The sequence below is a fragment of the Cygnus atratus genome, chromosome 12 (assembly GCF_013377495.2).
Source record: "Cygnus atratus isolate AKBS03 ecotype Queensland, Australia chromosome 12, CAtr_DNAZoo_HiC_assembly, whole genome shotgun sequence".
Taxonomy (NCBI): Eukaryota; Metazoa; Chordata; class Aves; order Anseriformes; family Anatidae; genus Cygnus; species Cygnus atratus.
This window is the reverse complement of record NC_066373.1, coordinates 13,606,067-13,627,449: the sequence shown is the minus strand read 5'-3', so window position 1 is coordinate 13,627,449 and position 21,383 is coordinate 13,606,067. Positions and strand designations below refer to the sequence as shown.

The 21,383-nt window shown below is 50.8% G+C and overlaps 2 protein-coding genes and 1 long non-coding RNA gene across 4 annotated transcripts in view; 2 read left to right on the top strand and 1 right to left on the bottom strand.

Moving 5' to 3' along the window:
• Positions 1 to 9,175, top strand: part of GNAO1 (G protein subunit alpha o1) — a 124,817-nt gene extending 115,642 nt beyond the window's left edge. Inside the window, exons 7-8 of the mRNA XM_035543652.2 lie at positions 4,653 to 4,806; positions 8,670 to 9,175. Coding sequence (XP_035399545.1) covers positions 4,653 to 4,806; positions 8,670 to 8,857 — 342 coding nt within the window. The 3' untranslated portion in view covers positions 8,858 to 9,175. The remainder of the gene's footprint in view (positions 1 to 4,652; positions 4,807 to 8,669) is intronic.
• A 3,381-nt stretch (positions 9,176 to 12,556) lies between these two features.
• On the bottom strand, positions 12,557 to 20,260 carry LOC118246512 (uncharacterized). Its single transcript, XR_004778163.2, has 4 exons — positions 20,152 to 20,260; positions 18,071 to 18,192; positions 15,821 to 16,117; positions 12,557 to 15,714 (listed from the first exon to the last, which is right to left on the bottom strand). It is a non-coding gene; the product is annotated as an uncharacterized LOC118246512 (long non-coding RNA).
• LOC118246511 (guanine nucleotide-binding protein G(o) subunit alpha-like) lies at positions 16,511 to 20,159 on the top strand. Of its 2 annotated transcripts, none has more exons than XR_004778162.1 (3): positions 16,511 to 16,682; positions 17,661 to 17,724; positions 19,714 to 20,159. XR_004778162.1 is itself a non-coding variant. In XM_035543654.2 (3 exons), the coding sequence occupies exons 2-3, from the start codon at positions 17,577 to 17,579 to the stop codon at positions 19,899 to 19,901; spliced, it is 336 nt and encodes a 111-aa protein (XP_035399547.1). In that variant the 5' UTR covers positions 16,511 to 16,682; positions 17,571 to 17,576; the 3' UTR covers positions 19,902 to 20,159. The 2 variants fall into 2 exon arrangements, 1 of the variants encoding a protein (XP_035399547.1); XM_035543654.2 differs by having other exon boundaries at positions 17,571 to 17,724.
• Positions 20,261 to 21,383: the final 1,123 nt, after the last annotated feature.

Here is a 21,383-nt window from a genome sequence, read left to right as displayed (position 1 = left end):
TGGATGCTGTTCCTCCATCTTCATTTCCCATAGAAATGTGCACTGTGATGCAGGCACTTCCAGCTTCAGTAAGCCACTGGAGGTCGGGGGCTGTCCAGATGTGAAAAGAACTGTAGTGCTTTCATTGCTGGCACGGAGCCGTGAGAAGGAAGGAGCCCTGCTACATGCCAGGTGGCCAAAAAACACTTGAAAAGTGGGTGCGTGGAGGGAACAGCTTTTCCTGGTGCATTCAGTGTCCTGGTGACAATAATCATAGGATTTCATGATGGCTTTTTATGCTTCTCTAAGCCAAACCACACTTTGGGCAGGTGAAGCTGCAGTTTGAGTGCAAAGACTTCACCACAGAGCAAGGGCTCACCTTGCTCAGCTCCGGTTAACGCAAGAGCACTGGGATCAGCGTAGTGGTAGGGTCAGCTTGTCACATTGAAATAAGCCCACAGACAACAGGAATCCTTTCAAACAGGACTGAGCAAAGAGCTGGTTAAAAGGGGCCGAGTGAAATGCCCATTGACCTGCCCCTTCCCTTAAAAGTAAAGCACATCTATAAGCTGGTAAGGGTTTTTTTGCAGTTTTTTGCACTCCTTGTTCTGAAAGACTCAGCACCCATCCTCCTGCAGCAGCTAACAAGAGCTGTTGTGTGCAGAGCCCTCTCTCAGTAAGACCAGATAGTCTTTTAAGGGATGTGTTTTCACTCCAATTCCCTGCCACAAAGAGCAACACCATGGGAGTCACGGAAGGCAAGTACTTCTCTGCATCCAGATCAGAAGGAAATCTCTCTGCATCTGTGATTTAGATGCCCGTTTGCCCCCAAAGACCACATTCTGCATAGGAGCACCCAGCCCTGCTGAGTCAAACCACACACTTTGCCCCAAACACCACTTAGACCACTTCTCCTGTAGCACCATGACCCACAGCCAGGCTGCTGGACACTGTGCGTGCCTGGATCACAAGCAGAGAGGAGCAAACCCGCAGGGAAATTCAGGCCGTGCCACTGCCGCCAGACAGAGCCTGAGCTCAGGAGCCAAAATTGCACACCCTGCCCAACCCATTGCAATGGACAAGTTGTTGCCTTCAAGGTATTATGCCTCCCCTGCAGCTCCTGTTACCGAGCCCATCACAAGGACTTTCGTGGCTGTCTGCTGTGGGGGTTTTGTACACAGTGGCAACATCTCCCTGTAACTGGCTGAGCAGCTCAGTAGATTATGTTTTTGCCTGATGATGCTATTTTGTCTCATTTGTGGCTTATCTTTATGTTTGATAAGAGGAGGCTGGAGAAGGAAAAGACTCAGACCTGTAACTAGGAGGAGGGGAGAGGGACATCAGTCATAATAACCGGTAAAACTAGAGAAACTGATTAACAAAGGCAGGTGCACGTTGTTCCTTTTAAATGTTTTAAAGCCGGCAATGGCATGGGACCTGTCATGGGATCTGATACTGTCCTCTTTGGTTCCTCCTCACAAATGCAAAGGAGCCATGGCAAGAGAAGGAGATGCTGCATATTGCTGCCTCTGAAACAGATATTTAGGTCATCCATATCTGGCTAAGATATGAAAGTATTGTTTGTGTTCCCGTTGCTGAACATGTAATGAGTAGAAGGCACGGTGCTGGTGACCCTTGGTGTGCATTAGTGGTGGCCTGTTAGTTCGTATTTCATTGCATGACCTGGTTAGCGTGCTCTCCCTGCTGCCAATGGGCACTGAAAATTGAATTGCAGCACTCAGAGATTTCCTCAGCAGTGACGAAGCAAGTGGCAGCAGCTTGGGCATCTTAGGAAGTAAACCAGGAAGGGGATATGGAGTTTCTGTGCATGGGATAATGGTCAATGTCCTTACGGTCTGCATGACAGGTGGCACTTAGTCACGGAGGAAAACAAAAAAGATCGTATCAGCTGTGTGTTGCAGAAACAACCAGCTCTCCTCCCCAGCTTTGGGGAAAAAAATAAGAGGGGTTGTGAGTGTTTCTGGAGGGGAGGCAGGGTGGCATTCTTGGAGTTAGGTAGTACAGAACAGCTTGTGGAAATGGGGAGCTGCTCTGGTGGGTTCCTGGGAGCCCTCTGGGACACGAGAGCATTCCCCATGGGGCAGTAGGAAAAGGAAAAGGTGGGTTTTAGGACCCGAGTGAATAAGGAAGAGTGAGCAGAGCTGTGGTGTGTTTGCCCAGCTAAGCAGCAGAGGTGGGGCAAAAATCTCCCTATACAGAGCATGAAGCCAGGTCAGCAGCCTCATGGAGCTTCCAAACTCACCTCAGGAATTTGAAAGGAAAGGGGATTTTTATCCTGACTGTCATTCCCTCCAGGGATGCACTGATTTGTGCTGCGTGTGTGTTCAGGCTGAGACTGAATGCTAAGAGTCACTGCTTCTTGGGGAAACGCTGTCATGTCCTAACAGGTATCAGTGCAAACTAATCAAGCCATAGAAGAGGAGCAAAAGGATTTTTTAGGGTCCTTACATAGCCTTGCTGCTGTAGGATAGTAAGCTTCACCTAACCGTGAAGCTCCTGGGGACCATCCCAGGAGAAGGCTTCGGCTTCTCTCTCCCACCCAAACCGAACGCCCTGCTGGCACGGGGCTGGCGAGGTGCAGCACGGTAAGTACGGTGACACCGAGGCTGAAGGCTGCTGCGAACGAGGTTATTAGCTTAAACCATGGCGAGTGTTCGTCTGTTTCTCTCTGCCTTTATTTTACATCAGTGAGGATGATAAAAATGTTATTAAAAATGTTCTGTGAGGGACCCTGCTTAAAAACAGTTGATTATATTTGCTTTGTGTTCCCCTGACCACCCTCCGCTTTCTTCTCTCCTCCCGAAGGGCTTTGGGTAGCCAAGGACCTCCTGTACAAAATGTCTGTGGGTTCCTACGCGGTTACAATTTTGAGACCACGAGTAACAGAGGAGCGTTGCTCTGTGGCTCCCACAGCAGCCCGCACACAGTGAGTTAGCAGAAAAACAGCACACAAACGTGGGATGATCCAGATATGCAAACATCTTCCAGTCGAGACCAATAAATAAGTGCATTTCTACAACTGTACACGACCGCGTCCTCCCTGCGCGCCGCTGCAGGGCAGAGAGGCGCTCGCTCACCGCAAGCAGTGCAAAGCGCCTGGTGGCAGCGTCCCCTTTCCCTCCGGGCTGCGTTGGCTGCTTCTTTCCACAGGGCCTCTTGCATCTAACTAAAATGTTCATCAGCAGCTAACGCGTGTCGGTGAAAAGGAAGGCGTTAATCAATAACGCACCGGGCTCAATTAAGCTGCCGGCATGCGCAGCCCTGTTCTCTCTAGCGTGTCTCCTGCGTTGGCTGTAACATCTTGTGTGTGCAGTAGCGGGTTTGGGGAGTGCTGTCCCAAGGAGCTGCCGCGGGGACGAGCCGAGGAGCCGGCCTGTAACCCGATTTGCCTTTGGTAACCCCGTCCTCACGGCGCCTGCTCTCTCTGCTGCCCCGCTCCCGGTGGAGAGACGGCCACGCGACCGGCGTGCGCACTCCGGCGGCGGCCTCTCGCGCCAAACAGCACCAAGCCTCAGCACCTTCACAACTTTTCCTCGGCCGCCCGACCTTATCTAGCCAAACAAAGGCCAAAAAATGAGCATTTGAGAGACCAACCAAATTTGGCAGGTATGGAGCTTCTCTTGAACCGAGAAAAAAAAAAAAGAAACTGAGTTGAGAGTTGAAAGCAGCGGGGAACATGACTCTTGGTTGACTTTGCCGTGAGCTCTTTCCACCACCATGAAACCACGTGGCGGACTTTGCAGCTCTCTAACTGGTCTTTTTTTCATTCCTTTTATCTCTCTCCTTTCCTGTGTCGGTTTTTGCATGACCTATAACCAGAAAGCTGACCTCTCGCTGTGTGTGCATTTGAACTCATGGCTCTCCTCCTGGTGAGCAGCTAATGTTCTTCCTAGAGGCATGTGCTAACATCAGTGCTAGCTGGCTGACATGTAGTCTGGTCCTTCTGAGATGCCCTTCCTTCCTTTTTTCTTTTTTATACTTTTTCCTCTTCCTTTTTCACCTTTTTTTCCTCTCTCTGCCAGACACTTTTTGTTGAGCCACTTTCAAAGAGAACTAAAACTAAAAATTTAAAAAAAAAAAAAAGAAAAGCACAACAACAGACAACAGCACTAAACAAAATAACAAAACCAGGCAAAGGTCACGGCAAGGTCATTTCCAAACTTATGTCACCTGGGTGTCTGCTTCCAACTCTAGATTAATTCAAGGATCTCCCAGTCCTTGGTTAATGTACCCAACCAATTGTGTGCCACACACTCAAGAAAGTTTTAAAAAAAAAAAAGTTTTAGAAAATCTGCATGAGCTACACCGACACATGAATCTGATCAAAAAGGGCAAAAATAACTTCCCATCCATGCATGGTGCATGATGATTTATATGAGCTGGGATCTAGTAAATTATATGCTATGCAAAATCAAAACAGCTCTGTATAGTTAAATGCCCTTAAGTTACTAACTGTACGTCCAGTGTCCTAGGGATTGCGTCTGTGTATGTATACGTTCAGCTGTATGTATACATAATTTATTATGTATATTGTAGCTGTTCTTTTTTTTTTTTGTTTTCCTCCTTAATTTAGTTTTTTTAGACTTCCTTACATGTTGAACATCCCTGAGTTGCTGCCTTTGGCCTGATGCGATCTCTCCTTTCTATTGCAGAACCGCATGCACGAATCACTGAAGCTGTTTGACAGCATCTGCAACAACAAGTGGTTCACAGATACATCTATCATCCTCTTTCTAAACAAGAAGGACATATTTGAGGAGAAAATTAAGAAATCTCCACTGACTATCTGCTTTCCTGAGTACACAGGTAATGAGAAAGCTGGATGTACAGGATTGCATAGCAAAGAGAGGGAGTGGCTGCACGGAGTATTTCCCATCCAGGTCGTTACTGGCCTGTGTTGCAGGCAGTGAGGCTAAAGATTTCTGGATGCACAGCTAGGGTTCCCATCGGCCTTACTGCAAAAGTTTTATCTCAATAAATGCCCCCGCTGTCTCCTTGGGGACTGTTCAGTGGCCCACGTAAAGCACGAGGATGGCTTAGATCTAGGACCTGTGGCCTGGTGTCCAGCCCCAGCTATGATCTCTCTTGCAGGTCTGGCAGAAAGGCACAGTGAGCTTAACCATTACAAACAGGTAGTTGGTCTCTGGGACAGGGTTTGTTAGGCTGCCCACAGATGGAGTCCAAATTTTGCTGGTTCAGAACCCATCACAGTCTCCTGTGGTCAGCAAGGATCCCGGTGTGACTCCTGACCACTACCAAAGGGCCACAAGCTCTTTGGCACACAGACAGCAGGTCCCACAGCTTCCTTTCTTCAGCCCAAGCTGTAGAAGTTTTGACCCATTAGTTCAGGAGACCCCCAGTTTCACTCTCAGGCTTGCTTACATCAAGCATCCAGACACAAAAACTCTTCCAGTTAAATGCAGATTCAGACAAGGTGCTTGATTTCCTTGTGCACCGGCCACACATACCTTGTAACCCATAGTGCAGGCACAGAGGAGCCATGGCAAGCCATGCCCTGAGCCTCACTGGGGAGAAAGAGGCTGTGGTGATACTCGGAGATCAGAGCCGGGGCTCTGCAACAGGGCAGCGTGCAAGAAGCCCTCACTCCTGCTGGCTGCCTGGCATCTGACCCGCTAATGACGAGCATACATCACCCATGCAAAGTCTGCAGCTGCACCCTGCTGCTCCCCGCTGCATCACGCCAGCTTCCACAAACCCTCATTACCATTCCGAGATAGCATAAAAATAAACTTTTATCGTCATGAATTATTTAAGCTCACCGGAGACATCCAGATGAATCAAGCTGACAGACAGAGAACCAGATCTCTTTGTCAGAAAACGTAGCTGAGAGCCGGGAGTACCAAGAGTGTCACATTTCTGGGCAGGCCAGCAAATTATTAACCAGAGCTTCCTATCACTAAGCACTGGATTTTCCCTGCAAATAGGCAGGAGCGATCCACCATTGCTCCTTCGGGCTGAATGGGAGATGAACGTGGAGCTGAATGACTCCGATTGAGTTCAGAAGAACATCTATAGGCTTCCTCTCTGGGGAAGGTTTGGGAGTTTGTCACTGCCACCACATTTCGGCCAGCTACTTGTCCCCTTGGTCCAGACAGAACCAAAATATTCCCGGCATGTTTGTCTTAAAGATCTAATAATGGAAATTTCACAGTCTTTGCAGTTCACAATAGTGCCAGCCCCAAATTTTTCTTGGTTCCAGAGGAGGTTGTTGCTTGCCCTCTTTTGGATGGCTTGTAGAGCAGCTGCACACCATCTTCTTTATAGCTGCACTTTTTATACTGGAAGATTTTTATTATACCCTCTTCCTTTTTTCCCTTTTTGCAATGAAGCGAACCTGTACCTTTCACTCTTTCTTCTTCACATTTTGTGGACCTGATTTTGTTAATCTTTGCTGCAGTCTCCCAGTAACCCCACACTGAAATAATACTCTTAGAAGCTTCTGATGGCCGAGATACTAGAGCAGCAGGGATTGTAGTCTCAGATTTACCTTTTCATCCCTAAGTTATTCCAGCTCAAGAGATGAGTTCAGTGTGGGAGGCAGACCCTGGTACACGCATGGCTAAGTTCTCAGCAGAGGAAAACAAACATAGCTTGCTTCTAGAGCTCTTCAGTCCGAGGAAGTGAACCAAAGCAATCCTTCCCAGTTCTCGGAGTACCCCAAACATGCGTTAAATTTCCTCAGAGTGCCATTCTGGAGGCTGGGACTCATCACAATGGCAGCCCCAGAGCTCTCCTCTCTTGTACCGCTGCAGAGGGCTGGGCTTGGGCACGGGGCAGTGGTGGAGAAGGAGGTAACTCCCCAGCAGCACTCCTCTTTAGGAAAATGAGAGCTGAGCTGCAAGCTTATCCCCTCAGCCTTTTAAAACACCCCTCCTGTTCTCCACTGAGGCACTGAAAGTCCTGCTGCTGATCCAACAGGGAGGTGAGGAATGCCTCACCCAGAGGCGCCCAGCAGTCCTGTTACAAGACAGAGGTTAGCACGTGCTAACATTAAGCCCAGACTTTAGACCCAGACAGATCCCTTCAGCTCTCTCCCTCGTGCTTTGCTGACCATGGCTTCTCGGCCAGGAAGGAATCAGCCAGGGTAGACTTGGAGGATGAGGCCCTCAGAAGTCTGCTTTGTACATATCAAAGAAAGCCCACCAAGAAATGCCCGCAGTTGGTTGGCCTTGTGGCATGGTGAAAAAGCAGTATTAAGGGCAAAGTTGCCCTGGTGCTAAAAAGAAATATTTGATGAAAGCCTATAAATCAAACAGGCGGACTTCTAACATCAAAAGTCGGTTACACAAAATGCTTTTAATAAAATGAAGTTTCTAATGTCCATTAGTTCTGCTGACAGAGAATTATTAGAAGACTGCATTCACAAATTCGCTAGCTGCGTGCTAGAGCACTGACTGTTTCCATCCCCTTAATTCACCCATGCTTTTAACTAATCCACAATACTACGCAAAGCAACAGCAGAATCCAGAGCACATTTTAAACCAAGCTGGTGTTAGTGATTCCCTGCTAGCTCAGAAGGGATCTAAATCCTCAGGTCTTTGAGCGCCCAACTTCCCTTTCATAAAATAGCCTCCCGTTTGCATACTGTATGTGGATCTAGTCCCAAATTCTTTACACCGATCCTCTTGCAACAGCCTGCTCCTGGTATTTTGCTCGTCTGACTTCCAGCATGTTCTCTCCATCCCCTACCAACATTTCCCACCACTAAAGCACCATCGAGGGTCCCTCCAGCTTGGGTCCCTCCAAGGGCCAGGAGAAGTTAGGTTGACCAGGTCTAAGCACGTACCCCGGGGGATTTGTGTGTGTGTTAGCCAGTGTCGAGTCTGCCCAGATGAAAAAGGATCTTCTCTGTTGTGTGGCCACTTGTGAGCTTTTTAACACAAAACCTGGTGTGTAAGAGCTGGGGTTTGGCACAGACACCTATGTACATCAAAACACGCAACTCCTCGTGGCGTGATTTTAGCCACTGCTTTAGCAGGGGGTGCTGCAATTCGAATTCATGAAAAAAATGATATTTTGAATTAGCATTTTCTGGGGAAAAAAATATCACTTTTCTCTGTAACACAGTTTGGATCTTTTCATGTCCTTTTCTCTTAGCAGTTCAGGGAAAGGAGGACATGGTTACCATTGCTGTCCTCAATTTGTGGATGTTTTAACTGCTCTTTCCCATTAAAAGCTGAAATTTTAATAAAAAAAAAGTCTAAAAAAGGAAAAAAATGACAACCTTTTCACCAGGCCTAGTACTTACCACATTCCTGGCAGGTTTTTTTAAGTCCTTTTTTGTCACCATCATGAGGAGTTTGTTTTGGTTTTCTCATCATAGGCTTCCTAATAGCCAGCCCCCTCTCCCTCACCTATTTCACCTCTGTGCGTGACGAACAGCAGCCCCGCACAAAACCAGGAATGAGACGGCCGAGGTGGAGGCATCCCCTTCCTTGCAGTGCTGCAGGCTGTTAGCAGTGCCCGTCCCTGGGACAAGTTCCCTGCATGTGGTGGCAGCTGGACCCCCACAATCCTTGCAAGCCCCCCTCATTCCTACACGGCGTGCTGCTCTTGGTGTTAGCAGATGCTGACCCTCACCCTGCAGATGTAGGGCTATGGGATTGCTTTAACTTGCTCTTTTTCCTTTCGTCTCGGCTCTCTCGCAGGCCCCAACTCTTTCACTGAGGCAGTGGCTTACATCCAGGCTCAGTACGAGAGCAAGAACAAGTCCCCCAACAAGGAGATCTACACGCACATCACCTGCGCCACCGACACCAACAACATCCAGTTCGTCTTCGACGCCGTCACGGATGTCATCATCGCCAACAACCTGCGGGGATGCGGACTCTACTAAAGCCCTCTCCTCCCCTCCTCTCCTTGCAGCCGCCAGGAGCGCCCGCAGTCCCGCGGACAGGTCCTCTCTCTTTCTTCTTCTCCTCCTCGGAAAGCAATGAGGAAGGAGTACGTAAACCCCTCCTTCTGCCCCAGGAAACTCCGCAGCAAGTTCTGCCTTCCCCCAGCCCCGTTTGATTTTGTTTTGGTTTATTTTGGGTGAATTCCCCTCGCTGCCTCTTTCTACTCTTCCGTTCCAATTCACAGTGCTGTAGAGGGAGCTAATACATTTCCCACATAGTGCATTTCAACTGCCAAAAACCAGAAATACTCCATTTACAAAAAAAGAAAAACTCAAAGCCTTAAAATGTTTGTCAGCAACAGCATAGTTTGGAACCAAAATCTCTTTTTTTTCCTTGAAATTAAGGGATATTTGTAATTCTCCTTATGTATCTTTTTTCACAATTACTATTTGTTTGAGAAGCACTAGACACGTGATCATTTTGAAGGTACCCTGTGGCTCCAATTCCCACCCCAAAGCCAGAGGGGCCAGTGCTGAACGCAGCCCCAGCAGCCTGGCTTTGTATATTCTCCCTTTTCTCAGCCAGCTCTTTGAACAAGTGAAACAACCATACCAAGTTTTGCTGGTGTCTAAGACGGACGCAGTAACAAAACCTACTAAGCATTGCCTAAAAACATTCATTACCGATAACAGTTTTACCTCCAGTTTCCCAAAATTAACGTTAAAATCTGCCTAGTGTTTTCAGTAACCCGGATCTTACTCCTGTCCGGCTGAGCTGCTGCACGGAGCGGGCTGGGCTGTAACAAGGATGGTGATCTTGGAGGTCTCTTCCAACCTAGATGATTCTGTGAGGATGCCCATGGCCAGCAGGTGACGGGGATTTCCCTGTGTGCCATGCAATTGAGGCAGGATGTGTCCCATTCGGGGCTGTGTGCGCACCACAGTTGGCACCAGGGATGCTCATGGCAAAGCACAGCCCTCACCATCCCCACAAAGCCAGGGTTTGACCTTCACGTACCTAAAATGTAGAGGGGTGATTTTGGAAACCTTACCAGGCTTGGGTGATGGTGGGGTACGAGGGATCCCTTTGGCTCATGCCAACTCCTCGCCCATGTAAATGCCCCTAAGTCACCCACCGGAGCCTCCTGGCTGAGCAGAAGCAGGTGGCTTGTGTCACCTCCTCCCTGAGCATCCAGGAGAGGTGCCTCCAGGTTTAGTGCCTCCACCAGGTCACCTCTCTACCCATATCCAAAGCACGAGGGATGGTTTATTAACGAGGAGGGAAGGCTCAGGGAGCTGATTTGTGCCAAGTGATGGAGTAGGAAGGACAAGTGCAAGGGAGAGAGGAAAGGAGGGAAGGAAAGGCAGGGGGGAAGGTGTGGAAAGGACAAGAGCAGCACCCAGCATGACAGAAGGTGTGGGCACAGAGAGAAGGATGAGCAAGGCTGGGCTGGGGCACGTGTGGCCTGCCATCGCCACAAGCTCCAAGTGCTGCTGGATGGGGTGAAGTTGGAGGGGGAGCCTGAGAGGTCAGGTGTGACCTCTGGGAACACAGAGGGACCCTTAATAGTCCACCCCAAAAGTGAGACAGCCACCTCCTAGCTCCTTCCCTGCCTCTTGTGAAAGTCCATGAGCGTGAGTCTTTCCAGGACAGCCGCGAGTCCAGCTGCCCTCTCCTCAGAGCCCCCACCAGGGCTTGCTTTCCGCTCTTGAGAGGTCTGGGACTCCTACAGTGCCACGTCTGAGCAGGAGAATAGCTGTTTTCTTGCTGTGCCCACCCAGGAGAGGTGACGTGAGAGTAGGCCAAAGCAGCACAGCCCAAAGGCAAGGGGCCAGGTGAGCGGGGGTGCGGGAGGCAGGATGAAGAGCAGGTGGGAAGGGACAGAGGGGACCGGAGCCGGGGGTCTGGGGGGCTCGATTTGGGGCAGAAGTTGCAGAAGGGAGATGAGGCAGGTTGAGGCAGCAGGGAGGAAGGGAAGACGGGAAGAGAAGCGTTCCCGGGAGGCTGGAGTGGTTTCACCATCTGAGGTTGTGCTCTGCCAGGGATGGTGCTGGTGAGGTGTCTGACAGAACCCCAGGATGCAGGGCAGGGGGAAAGAAAGGTGGCTCTCACCCACCTAACCCCATCGCGTGGCTTATAGCTGTGTCAGCAATGCCTTAATTAGCATGTAATTATAAAACTGTTTAATATTGCACAGGGAGGGCTCGCTGGTCCTCTTCTGGACACTCCCAGCCATAACACCAGGTCTCTGCTCTGGCACAAGCCACCTTTCTCTTCACCATCTCAGCCTTAAAATTCTGCTGGCAGGGTCAGCCCCCAGCCCCTCCACATAGTGCCAACACGCTGCTACACAGCCATCAGCCAAAGGACCCCTGAACACGAGGCACGTGCATGTAGCTGTCTTTGTTTTAGCTCAGGAGTTTCAGAGTCAGGAGGAAGGATTCTCAAAGAAAGGGTTTTCAACATGTGCCCAGTTCTCTTTGGTTCCCTAGGAGGTACCAGCTGCCTGCCCCAACCTTGGAAAGATTTCTAGGCATGCTGAGCTCTCATCCCGAGAGACTAAAGCCAAGGGAATGACAGTAAAATGCCATGAGCCTGCTTGTTCTCGCAGCAAGAAGAGTTGAGTGCATAAACAAGCACTGAATATGAGAGAGAAATACGCAGGACTTGGGTCTCCCCCTGCAAACTTCTCCTCCGCCCAATGCAGAGCCCTCTTCTTGCACGGCAGGCTGAGGTTATCAAATTAACTCAGCTCCTTACTTTGCTTTTCAAGGCAGTGCACAACAGCAGTGGGACGGTGCTCCTGCCATGGAAGGAGGCAGGAAATTAGCTGGAGGGACCCAGGTCAACAGGGATGCTCCTGGAGTTTGCTCGGGCGATGTACACGTGCACCGAGCATCAAGATAAGGGCTAGAAAGCTGAACATTAGTTACATTTGACACCTAAAGCATATGTTATTGCCAGACCCATGGTGAAACTGTGTACAGCAGTGCACTGGTGCCTACACGGGCAGCAAAGCAGCGCTTTATGAAGCTTCATCAGAATAATTTGATCAGCAGCTCTAGGAGCTGGGAGGCTTTCTATTTCCACCCCTCGCTGTGCGTGACATTTCCTCCGATTCAGCAAGTAACAGAAGCTGTCCCCAGCGAAGGCAGCACCAAGCCAAAGCTTCAGGAGTTTCCAGCATAAAGCGTGCAGGAATATTTTGGGGAAGAAAATCTGAATTAACCCCAAACTCTGCTAAATGCAGCTGTGCCACCGGTCCTGATGGGTGCTCTCACACCCTGCTCTGGGCTGGATTTGGGCAGCCCAAAAGGGGACCAGGAGGTGCAAACCCACCCAGCCCCGGCAGCATCCCCAGGCAGTTGGTTATCATCCCCAGCTGGCACTCCGCAGGGACGCAGGGGAGAAAAAGAGGAGGAAATGTTGACACACTGAGCCTTTTCTTTCATTTTCTTTGGCATATTGTACATCTAAAGCTTCATTTCAGCTGCTGCTGCTGACATTCCCTCCCTCACAGAAGTGTCGTGAGGATTAACTGACAAAGGCTTAAAACGGTGTTTGAAAGATGAAATGCTTTCAGCGTTAAACACTACTATTTTTCCCACTTGATGGCCTTGTATTGTTTTTTTTTTTTTTTTTTTTTTTTTTTTTTTTGTCTCCAAGAATGCCTGCCAAAGCATTACTCACCACTGGGTTTCTGCATCCCTCCCAGGCCCTTTCTGACAGATGTGCCTTTCGCAGGCAATTTTTTGCCCAGTGCTTTTTCTCAGTCCTCAACCCTGGCAGTCCTTGCAGGAATTGCCTAGAAACGTTGCGTGTACACCTCCCTGCCCTCCAGAGCTAACAGGGGAACGTGCAAATGGTGCCTGATTTCAGCATGCCTGCTGGAGGCTCGATGGATGCAGGTTTTGAGAACCCGGCCCAACACCAGCATCCACGTGGCACCACGTTCAGAGCAGCTCTGACAAGTCACGGTGAGCTTCAGGCAGCAGCAGAAAGAAAGAAACCCTCCTTGTGCTCCATCAGCAACGAGACGGTTGGGTGTGTGGATACACAAGATGAAAAAATTCCCATAGGACCCTTATTTAAAAAGCAATTTCAACAGAATAGAGAAACCTGTGGAAGGAAAAGCTTGCAATGAACCCATACATGAGGCACTGGGATGTGCAACCACCTCACATAGGAGACAGCAGTAGTGGGGCTTACAGCAATAAATACAGGCCAGGAAAGCACACCTGCACATACAGCTCCCTATCCCAAAGGCCAGCTTTTTTTCTTACCTTGCTCTGGCTTTCACAGGTGGCCCAGGGAAGTGCAAGCTCTCTGCAGGGCCATCTGGCCGCCTATCTGCAGGCCCATCCCCGCTGCCTCCTGCGGTGCCCCAGCAGCCTCCAAAAAATGCTTCCCAGTACTCCCATTTCTCTCAGGAGTTCGTGAGAATTCGCTGCTTGCCCTCATCCTTGCTTGGGGCTCTCCTTGCTTTCTCAGCGAGGCGCAGGCACGGGGTCCAGGTGCAGCACAATGCAGGCAAACCCCAGGCTCCAGAGCTGGACCACAGCCTGGACCTCCACAGAGGGGAGGACGGCCTCGGAGGATGTCCTCAGGACACACGATTTTATTTTAAAGGACACCAGAAGTATTAACGAGAGCAGCCTATACTGTAACATGTGCTAAAATATATCTGGTGGTTTTAATTGATTATGGCATGGAACGAGCTTTGCTTCCAGGCCAGGAGCAGTCCCCAAGAGGTGAGGATTAGCCCCGTAAGATGTCCTTTTGCCAGATCACCCCAGTTTGCCAGACCCTGCACCATGGCATGCGAGATATTTGTGGCAGAGCTCCTGGGAACGAAGCTGAGCATCAGCTCTGTTAGATAAGAGTAGCACTGTTATGTCCGTGTCTTTGTCATGGGCCAGGTTTGGCTTCAGGCCTATGACCAAAAACTCCCCAACCATTTCCAAGGAGCCTGAAATACCCATTGATGGAAGTGTCCAGGTCAGCAGGGACGGTGCTGCACAGCACCACCCTGAACCGGCCAGGAAACTCCCGACCCCATCACACACAGCCCAGCACATCCCCAGCACAGGCTGCCCAAAAGGGCAGACCATGGTCTTGCCTCCATTTCCCCTGAGGAAAGAGCAGATAGAAACACTCCCAAAAGCACCAAGACTCGATTGTACATGATAATTTCTGAGCGCCTGCGATGGCACTGTGTAATTGATGCTGACAGATACAGGTATGTGACCTATATATGAGGCTGTGCTGAGAATGTGCCTATGTAGAGGGACTTCTCCCAGGGCTGCTCGTGTCCAAGCCAGCAGCCTGGGGGCTCTCTGGGGAGATCTTAATCCGTGCTGCCCATGGCAGGGCACGCATGCTGGCCCTTGAAGGCCAGCGCATCTGCTGGAGGAGGACCAGAGCCTCCCAGCTGGCACCCTGCAGCTGGGAGAAGCCAGCTCAGGTCCCCTGCTGGGACCTTCTCTCTCTCTGTGATTTGCAATATTGCACCCCCCCCCCAAAAAAGTCAGAAGCCACAGCTGCATCACACACCCTGACAGAGCCTTAATATTAGTCTCACAACCAAATCCTGGCTGCCCCGTGGCACTGGCAGGAGGCTCTGCCCCCGAATGCAGGGCTCCAGGTGGGGAGAGGGGAGCACAGCAGGTACCAGCACGAGGTCCCTCACCACCCTCTCCCCAGGACCGTGCCAACCCCTCTCACTTTCTGGGACCACCTCATTCCCCCAAACCAGCCCAGCTCCAGGACCATAGCTCACCCAGGACAGCCTCACCCTCTCCGCCTCACACGCGTCTCAAGTTTAAAGACAAGGCACCACCCCATTAAAACCCCATTCCCTGATTTAACACCCACTGCCCTCTCCCCCCGCCTCCCTTTCCCCTCCCTCCAGCTCAACAAGGGAACAGTGACCATCACCGTGCCTCCGGGCCGCCCTGCCTGCTGTCCCCTCTCCGCCACCGACCTCTTCCCAACGGATCGCCGGGGGCTTCCTCGTGCTGCCTCCCTGTTGAACCGTTCCTCCTGCATGTTCGATGGCCCGGCCTGTATTAACTGTAATTTTGTACGAAGAGTGACTGTCCGTTGGTTTAATAGAGCGTTAGCGAGTATAATAATTTATTGGCTGTCGGTAATGTATTTATTAGTTACAAAATGTTAATAAAGTGCCAGCTCTTTTCTAGTGTGAGAGGGTTTTATTGTGTCTCCCTTGAGTGCGTGCTGCTTTTTCTCGGCCCTGCTGCTCCATGCTGTTTGTCACCATCCTGTGGCACTGCCAAAGCCATGGCAGACCGTCTGTCCGTCTGGCCCACGTCAGTTGTCCATCCCAGCCTCACTCAACTGGCAATAAGGAATTTGAAAAGGATCAGCCCAAAAGGTGAGTGATCGCCTTTGTATCTGTGCCACTTGCTGCCAAGTGCGACAACACCGGGGCATGAGAGCAGCCACCTCCACTCTGACCCCTTCCACCTTAAAGATCTGACGTTTGTGATGTTTTATCTGATCCAAACACCTGCATGAAAGCCATTTAAATAAAGTGGGGGTGATGTGGGCAGCAGGCAGCATGGCTGGTGTTCCTTTGCTTGTTGGCAGTGTCCCCGCTTCCCTGAGCTTTCTTCCTGTGCCGTGGTTGCCAATCTGTTACAAGCAGCAAGTTTTGTATTGCTTTTCCTCCATCAATCAGCAAGCACAGCAACAAAAGAGCTATTTCTGGTTCATTTCAGTAAGTCGTGCTTTCTCCCCATTGCAGTGACACAATACTTGGAGCACCTCACGGTCCCTTCAAAATAACTCTCGTGTCAGTTTGTTCTTTTGTGTCTGAACCGAAGGGCTTCCATCACTGGAGGCAAGAAACAGAAAGCACAAATACAAACTTGAAGACAGCAAGGGAAAATTTTCCATCAGCCCGAACATGGGAAATTAGATGTTATTCCTGTTTACTTCACCTGTTTTCAGTGGTGTAACTTCAGCTGGACCTGGCCTCAGCAGTTCCCATACCTCCCAGCCTGCAGCCCAGGCAAGATCTCAGACCAGCTCTGAGGACAACAACCAGCTTAGGGAGAAGGGGTTTGTCTTTGGGTATTTGTATGGAGGAGCCCTTAAGATCTCTCTTCTGGGATGCCATCCTGCTCAGATATCCAGGGCTCAGAAGTTACCAGGGTTATCTTCTCTGCATTTGGGGTTTGGATTCCCCCAGGCGCATCCTTTGTTTGTTAAGGAAAGGAGTGGTGCTGGAAGAGCAGCTGAAACACACATTTATGGAACAAAACGGGATGAACAAAGAACTAAAACCAACTAAAACCCACCCAGCTACTTGCCAGCAAAACCTCAAGACCCAGCATTTTTTGCAAAGGCCACTCGGTCAAGGCAAGAAGAGCCACATCCATTTGTGGTGGTTTTCCTGCTTTCCCATGAAAAAAATCTTTAAAAAAAAACACGATAAGGATCAAGTGAGGTCCAGAAGCTTTGGAAAGCAACTACTTGGCATTCACAGCTACTCCTTGCCAAGGAAACAACAGCGTAATCTCAAAGCTTTTCAAGATGAAATCAGACATCTGCTAAATTTTGCATGCAAAAGCTGCAGTCAGAGTGTAGCTAAGAAAATGACTCACTAATAAAACATTCATGGAAAACTCCAAAATGTGTAATTGGGTCATCATTTCATTAGGAAACACGTGTGCTCTCAGGAATCCAGGCAAGCCCAAGCCACCCTGGCTGTGCTGGGTGTCCACGAGCACTGCGGTGCCTGAGGCTTCTCCTGGATTTTGCCGTGGAGCAGCTGGGAATGGCTTCGTGTTAATTTCCTGAGTAAGTTAATGATGGAGATGGATCTGAGAGCTGTGCCTTGCCTTCCCTCCCCGCTCACTACCAGCGGTGTGCGGCTGCCTCCAAGCCTCCACTTGCTGGGGCTGACCTGGCAGAGGAGCCTCACCTCGCCTCGCCTCCTTCTCTCCTCTCCCTCTGTCCGCTCTGCCTCCTCTCCGGCAACAGCTCCTGTAGCATGGGGAAACCAGGCTCCAAGTGGAGCTTCGCTCACACATGAAAGGATAATTAGAAAGAAAAAAAGGTCTTCGCAGTTGCCTCCATGTCCCTGCTAAGGCTCCTCCATGGCACACACCCCTCTGGGCTCCTTGGTGCCACCTGGCCTCCACCACGGTGTCTGCAGGGGTGGAAGACTTCACAAGGGGCAGAAGGGCCCAGCAGGGACAGGACCTGCCCCAGTCCTTGTCCCCATGATGGCTCTGCTCCAGCCATCATAGGGTGCTGCTGGTGCTGAGCCCCGGGGCTGTTTGCCCCTCATTTAGCCTCCACAAGCAACGCTCCAGGGGTGCCAAAGGGACACAGATGAGGCCAGAAGCCTGCAGCCCCCTTCTCCAGTCCTCTCTTCAGGAGAATGATGAGCAAATGATTTTCTTCCCCCCACTAATTCTTGAAACCCCAGCACCAGCCTCTGCTGGAGCAGCTAGCAGGGAGGCCCAGGACAAGCCATGGCCTCCACGCCTGTCCTGTCCTCCAGCCAGGAGGAGTACAACCTCCCCTTCCCATGCCACCAGCTCATGTCCAGCACTGTCTCACTGTGAGGTTTTGCTTTCTAACCGTTTCAGCTTGGGGGAAGAAGAAGTCCTCCTCTACTCTAACTCTTTCTCTCTTTGCCTTTCTCTCCTCTCTCTCCTCCCCGCGTGCTCCCTGATGCAGAACCGCATGCACGAATCTCTCATGCTCTTCGACTCCATCTGTAACAACAAATTCTTCATTGATACCTCCATCATTCTCTTCCTCAACAAGAAAGACCTATTTGCTGAGAAGATCAAGAAGTCGCCTCTGACCATCTGCTTCCCCGAATACACAGGTACGTGCCGGGGCCGCGCCGCACCACGGGGAGGGGGGAGATGGGCACCAATCGCCTTCACAGGGCGGCGATAGCACTGCCCACCTCCAAGTGCATGAGATGGCCCCAGCACCCCAAGGGATATCTCTTGGGGTTGAGCTGTGTCTCATGCTCGGGGAATTCTTGTGGCAAAGGTGCGAGAGCAGCTGCCAGGACAGAGGGCTCTGGATGCATCGCCAGAGGAACAGCGGCTCTCCAGAGCATGACCCTTGCGGTCCCACCAAGGGGAGTGAGAAAAGCAAGAAAAGCCAGTGAAGGGAAAGCACTGGTCATGGCAAGAGAGGAAAACCAACACCACAAGACCCACCAGAGGACGCTCGGCCTTCCCTAGGGTTTGCTGACAGGGCCTGGAGCGCGGCTGCAGGAGCGGAGACACGAGGGCCTCAAAGCCCAGGCTGCCACCTGCGTCCCCTCACACGGGGCACACTCCTGGAAGAGAAGAGCCCTGTCACAACAGAAATGGGTGAAATCACACAAAAATTGTACCAGTTCATAAGTGAAACCAACTCAGCTCAGAGGAAATGGAATCAAGAAAGCGCTGTAAAAAGAAATTCACTCTGATTCTTTTTTTCTGAGGAAAAAAGTTCCAGTTGAGAAATTCCAGCACCCCTCACAACACTTGATGTCAGCAGCTTCACCCAGTGCCCACAGTGGGCACCAGCACCCCAGGGGCTGGCCCCAGCCCCCAGCAGCAGGAGGCACCAGCATCCCCTGGAGGCTTCACAGCACTGCCAGCATGCAGCAGCATTTCACCTTCTCTTTCCCAGGCCACGTGCTGGGATGTCAAAAGCCACCTGGGAGCTTTTTGGCACCTCCCAGCTCCTTCTGCCCTAACAAGAGGCAGCCTGATGGCACCCAGTCACCTCCCCGTGTCTTCAGCCACCACCTGCACAGGGAAAGAGGGAAAGCATCAAGCTGGAAAAGGAAAATAAATCTCCAGATAATAGATGCTCTTCCAAAGGCGATTCCAGGGGCGTAATTCAGGCTTTGTTGCTCTCCGCGAGGGGCCAGGCACAGCCACTCTCGCTGCCGTAAGCAGCTTAATGCGATAATGCACATTTTTTGGCTCAAACTTCTGCCCCCCCCCCCAGCCCATGTTGGAGAAGCAAAAATCCCCAAGGCGCCAAGCAAACAGACAGCAACGCATCCCCAAGGGACTCCAGCCCCACTAGCTGCCCCTCACTCATCCCAAACTCCTGAATCAAGCTCCTGTTCAGCCCCGGCTTCCCCCTGAGGGCACCCATGGGTGATGCTGGAGAGGGCACCCAGTGCTCCCAGACCCTGCCTGCCTGACCGGGGGGCATGCGGCCCCCCGGCCATTCACCCCTGTGCACCACGGGATGTGCTGCAGGGACTCACCGTGCTGCCAGGACGAGCGTCCCTCAGGGACCACCGAGCAGCCCTCCAGCCCGGACAGGGGCAGCTGGGGGCTGCCTCCCTTCGCTGGGGGGAAATAGAGGAGCGTGGCAAGGAGGGCAAAGCAACGACACCTGGGGAGGGAGGTGGTGGTGGCAGAGCCCAGGTGCTTGTGATTTGGGGGAAAAAGAAGGGGAAAGGGGGACAGATGGGGAAAATGGGGAAATGCCGGGGGAAAAGGGGTAGATGGGGATGGAAATGGGGTAGAAATGGGGGAAATGGGAGGAATAAGGGGGAAAGGGCAGTCCCTGCTCCCAGCTTGGGGTGGCAGCACCTATGGGTGTTGTGCCTGCCTGCACCAGGGTGCTGTGGGGGCCTCGGTGTGTTGCCCGCTTGGGTGCTGGGGAGCGAGACTGAGGCCCAGGGCCACTCTGAGGGGCTGCTGGAAAAAAATCTCACCTGGGTTAAAAAAAAGAAAGACAAAAAGGGGTTTTGCCTGCTCTTTCCAAGACTAAATATTTTTCCAGCAGCATGGCAGGGGGGTGGCGGTGCCTGTCCCTGACGCCCCCGCGCTGTCCCCCCCTGTGCCCGCAGGTCCCAACACCTACGAGGACGCGGCCGCCTACATCCAAGCACAATTTGAGAGCAAAAACCGCTCGCCCAACAAGGAGATTTACTGCCACATGACGTGCGCCACGGACACGAACAACATCCAGGTGGTCTTTGACGCCGTCACCGACATCATCATCGCCAACAACCTGCGGGGCTGTGGCTTGTACTGAGCCCCTGCGGCGGCGGCGGCGCAGGGAGAGGGGCAAAGCAGAAGAGAAGTGACGCGGCCACACATACACACACATACTTACACACACCAAGTGAAACGAAAGAAACAACCAAACCGAACGAGAGGAAAAAAATAAAAATAAAAAATAAAAAAAATCGTAATCATAATCATGCAAGTTGGTAAATAAAAAGGCATAAGGAAAATTATATATATACGTATATATATATATAAAAAAACAAATCCACGACCACCTTTTTAGTTTGTCTCGAAGAGCTGCGGGCAGAAGGGGGGTCCCTGGCCTCAGCTGGGGGCGCCTCGGGGGTTTTGGGGCACCTCCAGCTCCGGCCGCGCCCCGGTGGGGCCGGGGCCAGATCCTGCCCACAGCCCCGTGCCGGTGCTCTCGGGGGGGAGCGTCTCCTCCCGGCGCGTCTTTGAGCGGGTTTGGGTTATTTTCAGTAGTTTTGGTTCGTTTGTTTGGTTTTTTTCCTCTTTTTTGACTTCTTCTTACGATGAAGCGGTTTTATTTCCAGTGCCCCGCAGCCTGGGTCAGCCGCTGCGGCGGGAAGCTCAAGGATGTTATTTTTAATAAAAAAAAAAAGAAAAAAAAAAAAGAGGGAAATAGGATAAAAAAAAAAAAACTCCCTCCTCGCCGTGCGTCCTAGCTAAAAAGGGAAACAAACAAACAAAAGATCTTTTCCCATTTCCCTTTTCCCGGCTGTTTTGGGCAGAAAGCGCGGCGGTGCATCCTCCGTGCGGGCAGGGACGAACTGGCGTTCGCTCCCCTCTTTTGGGGCTTTTTGGTTTCGTTTCATTTTTTAAATTTTCCACCTCACTTTAGGTAAATCCCTCCCCAGCCGGGAGCCAGGGGTGCGGCCGGCGGCGCTCTCCATTCTGGGGTTTTTTCCCCCATTTTTTCCACCCCGTCCTGGCTCCGGCGCCTCGTTCAGCCTCCGGCCCGTATCCAGAAGCACAGCCCTGCCCGGCCTCCACCTCCGCTCCCAAAAACCCCGTGTTTCACACCAGATCGGCTTCCGCGTCTTTATTTTCCCGTTCGGGGTTGATTTGGGGGCTTCGGGGAGGGGTTATACATATATACATTTTTTTTTTCTTTTTTGCTTTTTGTTTTTGTTTTGTTTTTATTCATTTTATTCATTTTTAACTCTTTCCAGTGAATGCTTTTTTGTGCTGCTTTTTTCTCCCCCCTTCCCTCCCTCCCCCCACCCCATGTCCTTCCTTTTAGTGAATGGTGTTTTTTCTCTCATGTGGGGATGTTTGTGCTGCAAAAAAAAAGAAAAAAAGAAAAAAAAGAAAAAAACTTTAAAAATAAACAAAAAAAGACAAAAATACAAAAAAGAGAGAATGAAAATAATTTAAAAATTTTAAAAAACACACAAAACCACAAAAAGTAAAAAAAAAAAAAAATCGAATGTAGTGTTTACATTAAAGCCACAGTTTTCATGACCAATCCTTCACCATTTCTACT